At 28.9% G+C, this 10,468-nt stretch overlaps 1 protein-coding gene across 2 annotated transcripts; it reads left to right on the forward strand.

The window, feature by feature from the left end:
* The first annotated feature begins 2,179 nt into the window (after positions 1 to 2,179).
* LOC111909716 (ACT domain-containing protein ACR6) lies at positions 2,180 to 5,753 on the forward strand. Of its 2 annotated transcripts, none has more exons than XR_002856292.3 (7): positions 2,180 to 2,434; positions 2,813 to 2,858; positions 2,956 to 3,070; positions 3,205 to 3,272; positions 3,377 to 3,982; positions 4,901 to 4,997; positions 5,090 to 5,129. XR_002856292.3 is itself a non-coding variant. In XM_023905499.3 (7 exons), exons 1-7 carry the CDS (start codon positions 2,388 to 2,390, stop codon positions 5,429 to 5,431), a joined length of 1,335 nt encoding a protein of 444 aa, XP_023761267.1. In that variant the 5' UTR covers positions 2,183 to 2,387; the 3' UTR covers positions 5,432 to 5,753. The 2 variants fall into 2 exon arrangements, 1 of the variants encoding a protein (XP_023761267.1); XM_023905499.3 differs by having other exon boundaries at positions 2,183 to 2,434; positions 4,887 to 4,997; positions 5,090 to 5,753.
* Positions 5,754 to 10,468: the final 4,715 nt, after the last annotated feature.

Here is a 10,468-nt window from a genome sequence, read left to right on the forward strand (position 1 = left end):
CCCAAACTAACAATCTAAAAGGCCCAAAGGCCAATTAATCAACCAATGGCCTAATTTTCCAAATTGGGCCCAAACCCCTTACATTGGGCTTACCATAAGGACCAACCATTCATTCTAGTCCAAAACACTTTGTATTCCAATGGCCGATTAATAACTTAAACACTCAAGCCCAAAACACAAAAAACTACTCGTGGCCCAAATTATGGCCCAAGTTTCCAAATTGGGCCCAATGCCCTTCGCGGGCCTTCTCAAACTCACAATCAGACCAAAACCTGATGGCCCAACAGGATCCAAGACAAATAAGCCCAACAGATGGCCCATACTGACATGATCTGATTAATGATGTTTTGTTCGACATATTTAGGCATGCTAGATTTTTGCCAAAAAAGAGGCACCTATGAACTTTCCAACTGACCCACTAGAAGGAAGATTAACACTTAAACCAACTTATGTTTTAGTTTTATATGAGATGGAGGAAAGCATGCATGCGTGGCTCTAATAGAGGTTTCCCTTCTTGTAGGTTTAAGTGGTGGGGTTTTCATTGTGAGATAAGCTGCTTTAATAGATACATCATGGAAAGTGACAAAACATGAGAAAACGTGCATGAAAAATCAACATATATTTATACCTTTTTCATTTGACACTTTTCTGTTTCCTTATTTTAGATGCTGTAGAGCTCTTCAATAGAATCTAACGAGTCATGTATTTTAATATTATGACCCCAAGATCTATGGATCTTGTTGTTGTTGTTGTTTATTGTTTTGTCATCCAAAAAGGAGTTGTAACACAACTTGTTGCTCGTTTAACCGCTACGTCTATGTAAAACTTTTATTAGAATTAGTAAATATCTTTGGAGTATGTAATTAAAAAAAAAAGTTAAAGATGTATAAAAAATTAACACTAAAAGGGTGTTTGACAAAACTTATTTAAAATAACTTTAACCTTTTAATTTATAGCGGTAAGGGTGAGCATGGTGCGGTTTGGTGCGGTTTTAAGGCCAAACCGAACCGCAAACCGTATGGTGCGGTTTTTACCTTCTTAAAACCGTTGGGTGCGGTTTTGCAGCGGTTCGGTTTTAAGGTTTTTAAATGCGGTTTCGGTTTTAAACCATGTCTAAACTTTGATGCAGTTTTTTTATGTTTATTGGTACGTTTTTTTTTAAAGCGTAAGAACATGTGACTACTCTCACAAACTAATTAACAATCGAAGGTTGGTTAACTTTGTCTTAATTTGTTACAATCTTATTACACATATCGATTAGTACGTTTGGTTAACAATAGAAAATTTGTTTTGCACCCCATATAGTCTTACACAAAAACAAAGTAAACATATAATAAATATATTATCGTTTATAAGTATTTTAAATAACATGTATATAATATATATTAATTGATTTAGTAATATACATGCTTGCGGTGCGGTTCGGTTTTGATGGACCAGTTTTTTGAATAAAAACCGCACCGCACCGTTGACCTTCGGTTTTTGCAAAAATTAAATCCGCACCATTGGTTTTTGCACCGGTTTCGGTTTTTCGGTTGCGGTTTTACCGGTTTTTCTTTAGTCGGTTCGGTTTTTGTTCACCCCTATATAATGGTATCAAAACGGAGTTTTTAAAAAAATGATTGACTAAGTTTATCTGATATCAAATCACTATAAACTTATTAACTTATAGCATATTTTGTGTCGATATAGGTTTAGGTTAAAGGATATATTTATCAATTTTTCTGAATGGTGAAATAAATAGTTTTTGATAAGTAAATGATAAGTGATTTATCAAAAAAATGACTTGTTAAAGGTTCCAAATAGCTATAGACTCTTTTTTAAAAAGCTTTTACAAAAACATTTTTTTTTGACTCATATCCATATAAACCCGATAATAAATTAAAAAACTCATTTTTTACAGTTTTGTGGAACACCCTTTAATAATAATAAAAAATTAAAATTTAAACAGAACAAAGACCAAAAGAAATATATACAATTTAGTCGTTTTCTAATGTAAACTTAATTAATCAATTATTTGGAGATTGAAAGAAACTATTAAGCTTCCGGGCAGACGGGCAGAAGTCATAACCGTCAGGCTGTCCAATGGCAAATAGCCACGTCATCAGGAAACTCCGATTTGTAGACTGTAGGTTTGAGTGGTCTCCTCATTTATCTATTCATTGTACTAAGTCAACTAATTTAATGGGAATGAGGTGCCAATGCACACTTTTACTTTTTGCAAGTGTCCAACTCCACCTCCTTCTTTTATCTTCAAAACACTATGGCGATTCCTTACCTATTGGAGACCTGATTCCTCTTTTCTTGTATAAATTCCCTTAAATTAAGTTGCGTTTCAATTAGAAATCACATATTCTATCGCGTTTTTTGTGGAATTGTTTCTAGATATGGAAGATGAATATGCAAAACTTATCAGGAGGATGAATCCACCAAGGTACTGCAAATATACGCTTCCTTTCTCTTCTAATTTCAATAAAATTGTTCTCGAATTTTGATTGCTCAATCTGGATCTTGTATATTTGTTTGGTGATTACGTAATTGAATCACTTGCTACGAGAATTTCTCTGAGATTGTACCTCCTTGGTTGTTTTTCTGTTATTTTATTATATATGCAGATGATTCTAGCGTGTGATTTGAGTTTACATGCTAAGTTTGTCTGTATTTAACTATTGGAACACATTAACAGAATGATTTTGTAAATTTACTTAATTAAGTTTTCTTGATTTGACCCCTATTAGATCTGAAGTGTTAGTTTTCCGTGTGAGTGAGTGCGTGTCTCTTCCTAATTTAAGTTCATATATTGTTATCGCAGAGTTACAATCGACAACAACTCTTCTCCGGATGCAACAGTTATCCAGGTATGTGACTAGTTTGTTGTACGATACTTTCAGTTTCAGAAACCCTCGACTCGATTCAACTCTTTCAAGTTATTCCTCTCCATGCTCTGTATGTTAGGTCGAAAGTGTTAATAAGCATGGTATTCTACTCGAAGTTGTCCAAGTTCTTTCAGATTTAGATCTCGTCATCACAAAAGCCTACATCTCATCAGATGGAGGATGGTTCATGGATGGTACGTTATTTTTTATTCTTCTTCACGTCACTGCATCAAATTAGAATCTGAATAACTTTTTACGCCATTTCCATCTGGATTCTCTTTCTCCCTACAGTATCTGATCCTATTTCTTTGATTTTGACAATCCACAGTTTTCAATGTTATTAACCCTGACGGAAGCAAAATTAAAGATGAAGGTGTTGTCAACTACATAAAAAAGGTAAGCATCTTTTCTACTTCTACCCCTTCTGAAGCCACTTGTATATATAATATATCAAGTATCTTGGAATAAAAGCTCACTATGTAATGCTTCTTCCATTACAGGTGCTTGAAAGTGATGCTTTTTATGTCCCTTCATTAACTGGTTCAGTTGGATTAAAGCCTTCTGAAGATTACACAGTAATAGAACTAGCTGGAATAGACAGACCTGGACTATTATCAGAAGTATCTGCAGTTCTCACAAATCTTGGATGTAATGTAGTCAATGCTGAAATATGGACTCACAATGCAAGAGCTGCAGCTGTTGTACATGTCACAGATGAGAAAACAAAAACTGCAGTTGAAGATCCTAAAAGACTCTCAACTATTAAGAAACTTCTGTGTAATGTTCTTAAGGGGAACAATGACTTGAAGACTGGTAAAATGACGCTTTCGACCCCGGGGTTTACGCATAGGGAGAGAAGATTGCATCAGATTATGTTTGCTGAGAGGGATTATGAGAATGTTGGAAGGGTAGAACAGGAAGAAAAGGAGAATAGATGGAGGCCACAGGTTAGTGTGTTGGATTGTGCTGAGAAGGATTACACGGTTATTACTATGAGGTGTAGGGATCGACCAAAGCTTTTGTTTGATATAATCTGCACGTTGACTGATATGCAATATGTTGTGTTTCATGGAGTAGTTCATACAGGGAAAATGGAGGCTTATCAGGTATTTTAGTTTCTTTTTGGGTTTTATTTGTTATGTTTGTGAATTGTGAGCATAATACATGATTAGATGAGCCAAATGTTTACAATAAGGTTAAATTCAAGAAATAGCAACGTACTTTCATATATTTATTTTTGAACTATGGTAGAATATCCTAATTTCATTTCTTTCTATTGCACAAAAATTTTTTGACTAGCATAATTGGGTGGATTTTTCAAAGTTAAATTATGTTTAATCTCGTAAAAGACCTTATATTTTGTGTTTTTTCCAGATTAAACCTCGGATTTATTTTTTGACAGAAAAATACCTTGTACTTTTTCATTTTGCCGATCTGGAGTAGTCATTTTTTTCAAAGAATATTGTGAAGTGTGAGGGTTTTTCGAGAAAAAATGAAAAAGTTGAGGGCTTATTTGGAAGTAGTTAGAAGGTTGAGGGGTTTTTTTTTTTCAAATAAAAAAGACAAAGTTGAGGGTTTTTTCGGAAAAAATGAAAAAAATACAAGGTCTTTTTCAGGCAAAAAATAAAGTTGAGGTTTAATCTGGTAGAAATCACAAAATATAAGGTCTTTTATAAGATTAACTCGTAAAATAACCTAATAAGTATAATTTGGGTAGATTTTTTCAAGATACAATATCTTCATAAGATATTTTTTTTGAAAAGTACAATGTTATAATACAAGGTTTTTTTTTTTTTTTGGAAAAATGATGTTTAAAAGATATTTGAGAAAAAAACGACAGACTTGGAAAAAATAAGTGTAAAAAGTTGGGATTTAATTGCATTAAATAAATAAGAATCATGCATATGTAAAAAAATAAAATAACCTTCATTTGCAATTCACGTCTTGATGTCCTTTTCTAGTTTTTTAAAAAAGTGGAGTTTTTTTATTAAATGAATGTAATTAATGTAGGAATATTATATTAGACACATTGATGGAAGCCCAGTAAGCTCAGAAGCAGAGCGAGAGCGTGTTATGCAATGTCTCGAAGCTGCAATCGAGAGGAGGACTTCTACTTCTGAGGTATTATTTTTTTTACACTTAATACAAAAATCAATATTTTTAATATTATTTTTTTCTAACACAATTTAATTGTTTGTGGTTAACTTACTCAGGCGCTAGAGCTAGAACTACACACAGCAGATCGTATTGGGCTTCTATCCGATATAACAAGGATATTTAGGGAAAACAGTTTATGTATAAAAAGAGCCGAAATTTCAACAACCCAAGGTGGAAAAGTCAAAGACATATTTTACGTTACAGACATGACCGGAAATACCCCTGTTGACCAAAAAACCATTGATTCAATTCAAAAACAAATCGGTCAACAAGCGTCACTCCATGTTAGATGGAACTCTAACCAATCACCCGAACCACCACCCGAAGAAACACGAATGAGCTTTCTCTTTGGAAATCTCTTCAAAACCCGACCATTTCACACTCTTAAATTGGCCTAATCATAGTGACTGGAAACACTGTACATTTTAGGGTTTCCAGCTGATATTATATGATATGATATGATATGATATGAATATCATACCACACAAAGTAGAAAGAAAAGATAGATACAAAGTAGCGTATGAAGGGATCGGAGGACCTTGTAAATAGATAGCTGTCCTCTCTTTCTTCCCTTATATAAGTTGTTGATATTGTAAATAATAAGGTAAACAAATGGTGATCTATTACTGTGTACATAGATAGATATCATCATGATTATATGTATATGGTATATTGTAAAGAGTGTGGTTTGTATATACAAGTCTACTCTTTATTTATTTATTTATTTTTTTTGAAATCTTGGTAAAGTGGCTAATTGTACACATATAAACCCACTTCAAGGCCCATATGGAGGTCAATTACCAAAGACTAGCAATATTTTGGGTGTTTCAAGATTTCAACCCGAGATTTTTAGAATTGCACACTTTCTCCTAACTACTTTCATATAGTCACAGTGTAACATTCATTAGTATACTAATGATATTATTATTCTTGTAACTCCTTTCATATAGTCACACTGATACTAATGATATTATTAAAATTGACAAGTAGTGTAAACTTTGTTTCCGTTGTGTTTTGAAAAACAAAGTCCATACTAATTATCAATTTTAATATTATTATTAGTATCGGTGTAAGTGATGATATGAGAGAAGTTATGAGTAAAAATGATTCGGTTTTTAGATTTTAACATATTCAATTTGTTTATTTAGATTAAGTGAGAATCAATCGTATATAGATGTCCAAAATAAATGCTTAAAATCATTAAACTATTAAAAAAGGAAAACTATTGGTTTAAACTCATTAATCAAGTTAAAAATGAAAACTATTGCAAACATCCTAATGAGTAATGAGAGGCCACATCCCACAAAGAAAAGAAAAGTCAAGTTTGGGGTTCTATGACAGCACATGTCACTAGATAAATGAAAAATAACAAAGATTTGATTTCTTAAAGAAAATCTAAGTGAGATCTGGTAGAAATCCATATGATGTGATACAATACACGTAAACAGGTTTTGTAACGCTCATTTGGTTTTTGGATTTGTATTATTTCAAACAAAGATACTTATCGTATTTTAGCTGTCATGTAAAGGACCATTTTTAAGGTTTAACTCATATGCCTTGTATATCGATCATACTAAATAATTACTTTTTAAGAATATATATATATATATATATATATATATATATATATATATATATATATATATATATATAGGGTTAGGTTAATTTGAGAACACCAATATTTTGTGAGACCGTGAGACACATTTATTTATTTATTTATTATTTATTATTTTATTTTTTTAGTTAATTCAAGTTATGAAAATAATATTTAAAAAAAGAATTTTTGGATTTTTCCATTTATTTTGCATTTTAAAATTATTCTTTAGAATATGTACAGTGTAATATTCTATTAGAATATTTCATGTATTTTTCAAAAACAAATGGAATTTATTTTTAATTTTTTTATTTATTTTTATTTTTTTAGTTAATTCAAGTTCTGAAAATAATATTTAAAAAAAGAATTTTTAGATTTTTCCATTTATTCTGCATTTTAAAATTATTTTTTAGAATATGTCAGTGTAATATTCTATTAGAATATTTCACGTATTCTTAAAAAAAAAATGGAATTTATTTTTATTTATTTTTTATTTTTTTTAGTTAATTCAAGTTCCGAAAATAATATTTAAAAAAAGAACTTTTAGATTTTTCCATTTATTCTGCATTTTAAAATTATTTTTTAGAATATGTACAGTGTAATATTCTATTAGAATATTTCACGTATTTTTAAAAAAAACGGAATTTATTTTTATTTATTTTTTATTTATTTTAGTTAATTCAAGTTCCGAAAATAATATTTAAAAAAAGAACTTTTAGATTTTTCCATTTATTCTGCATTTTAAAATTATTTTTTAGAATATGTACAGTGTAATATTCTATTAGAATATTTCACGTATTTTTTTAAATAAAAAAACGGAATTTATTTTTATTTATTTATTATTATTTTTAGTTAATTCAAGTTCCGAAAATAATATTTAAAAAAAGAATTTTTGGATTTTTCCATTTATATTGCATTTGAAAATTATTTTTAGATTTTGTCTCACGGTCTCACAAAATTAGAATGGTCTCAAAAGAACCTGAACATATATATATATATATATATATATATATATATATATATATATATATATATATATATATATATATAGAGGGTGAGGTTCGATAGAGAACCATAATTAACCAAGGAACCAATCTTTTTTTTCAACTTTTAGAACTTATTTTTTATCAAAAAAAACTAAAAATACAAAAATTCATAACTTTTTATCCTTTTTCCAATGATATAAAATTTGATTTTTTTTATGTTAAATTCACAATGTGAATCTTCGAAAATACACAACGTGAATCCGGATTCACATGGTGAATCCGAAAAATATTTTTCACATTCACAATGTTAATATATGAATTTAGATATTTTTAGATATTTTTTTTCAATAAAAAATAAGCTCTAGAAATTGAAAAAAAGATTTGGTTCCTTGAAGAATCCTTAATTATGGTTATTTATTGAACTTTTCCCAATATATATATATATATATATATATATATATATATATATATATATATATATATATATATATATATATATATATATATATATATATAGGTTCAGGTTCATTTAAGATCATTCTAATTTTGTGAGACCGTGAGACCAAATCTAAAATAATTTTAAAATGCAAAATAAATGAAAAAGTCCAAAAATTCTTTTTTTAAATATTATTTTTGGAACTTGAGTTAACTTAAAAAAATAAATAAAATAAATAAAAATTTAAAAAAAAATCCCGTTTTTTTTTAAATAAATATTCTAATAGAATATTACAGTGTACATATTCTAAAAAATAATTTTAAAATGCAAAATAAATGGAAAAATCAAAAAATTCTTTTTTTAAATATTATTTTCGAAACTTGAATTAACTAAAAAAAAGAAAAAAAATAAAAAATCTATATATATATATATATATATATATATATATATATATATATATATATATATATATATATATATATATATATATATATATATATATATATATATATAGGGTTGAGTTCATTAGAGACAATGATATTTTGTGAGATATAGGGACAATATCTGGACCATTCATCTACCATGATCTATGGATGGGATTAAATCAAATTAGAACAATATAGAGGCGGTGACATTTTTAAATCCTATTAAACTTTAGGATTAATGAAAGACATAGAGGGGTAGAGGGGTAGTATCGTAACTTTGGTTTTAATTGATCTACAATCGTGAGTCGAACATATTCATTCATTCTTCACGCACCAGAAAACTCTTGCCCTCCAATAAACCCTAAAAAACATCTTTTTTCCTGATCTGCAATCTTGATTGAAGAACTTACCTGGATTCGATCTCCTTTCATTTTGATTCTGCTTCACATTGTTCTTCCTAAAATCACTGAATCAATTTGATTTTGATTATGAAATGTTTCTTCAAAAACCCTAAGAATCGATTATGATTCATTCTCATTTTGATTTTTAGTGTTCTGATTCAAATTCTAAATCATGATTACATTTTCTTTCATCAATTCAAAGTCTGTTCACAGTAAAATTTTATTTCAAATCTCTCAAGAATAACCTGAAGAAACTGATTCTGATCTCATTCTGATTTCTGAAAACCTCAATTTCATTCTACTAAAAATCAAAGCTCGGATACATCTGATTTTAAATATCTTGATTCCGATTTTGATCATATAGTTCAACAATCAGGTTAGATGACACTAATATCTCGTTTAGTTTGTTTTTATGATTCTGATTTCAATTCTGATTCTAGATATTATATGATAATGATTTATAAAACGCTATTGTGAAATTATGTACTATAGTAATTTAATTGTTTACTACACCTATGGTTAACATTTGATCCAACTTACTGTAGCTAGGGTTAGCAATCAATTTCAAAATTTCAGAATCTTTGATACCAAATGTCTTATATAACTTTAATGTAGTCAAAGTTATCAATAAACTTGTTTATTGTAGGTAGGTTTATAGTTTTTGTTATAAAATTTATTTACTGCAACTAGGTTTATTTTGATTGTTATGATGTTGTTCTAAGTGATAATGTTTGTTGTCAACTTAAGATATTTTATAAAAGAATATTTACTTATTAATGTTTTAGCTTGCTGTAATTGTTTGAAATTTACTGTTAACTTAAGATACTTTATAATAAGTACAGTAGTTTAAAAAATATATATTACTCTATTGTAGAATAAATTAGTTGATAACGTTACGAGTGATTGATGTTTGTTGTTCTAAACTTGTTTAAGATAATTTGTAACATAATCTTCTTAATCAAAACAGAGGCTTGTTAGTGAACTTTACAATCTTCTTAATCAAGTGAACTCTGTAGAAGTCCAAGACGATGTGAAGCTCCCTGATAACTTCACACATCTTGTCATAGAAATGAAAAGCAACAAGTATGATGCAAAGGAATTTGCTTTTATATTGACAGGAATGGCATGTCTACTCACCATTTATCCATGTTTTTGGCTTATGTTATCATTGGCTTGTTTCTGGGCATTTTTGTAATGAAGTGTACTTGGTAATGTTATGTAATGTTTGTTATAAAAAAATGATTTTTATGTGCTGTTTAGAATTTAAGTCGCAATTCAAGCTAAATTTTATAAGTAGAGTGTATGATGTTTAAAAATATTGGAATTATTTTTAGGTATTATGTTTTCAAGTACCAGTAATCAAGAAAATGAAAAAGAGTGGGTTGGATTTAAAGAAAATCATAAACAAGGAACATCGGAAAAGGTTGAAAGATGAAGATGGCGACCAAGTGAGTAATTTTGATTTTGTTGATGTAGGTTGATAAACTAAAGAATTGAAGCAAGGGATGCACTAGAAAGGAGTGAAAATTAGAATTGTTGCAAGTTTGAATGTTTTGAAATATGGTTATCTAACATGAAAACATTTTCTTCTTT

This window comes from Lactuca sativa, chromosome 3 (genome assembly GCF_002870075.4).
Source record: "Lactuca sativa cultivar Salinas chromosome 3, Lsat_Salinas_v11, whole genome shotgun sequence".
NCBI lineage: Eukaryota > Viridiplantae > Streptophyta > Magnoliopsida > Asterales > Asteraceae > Lactuca > Lactuca sativa.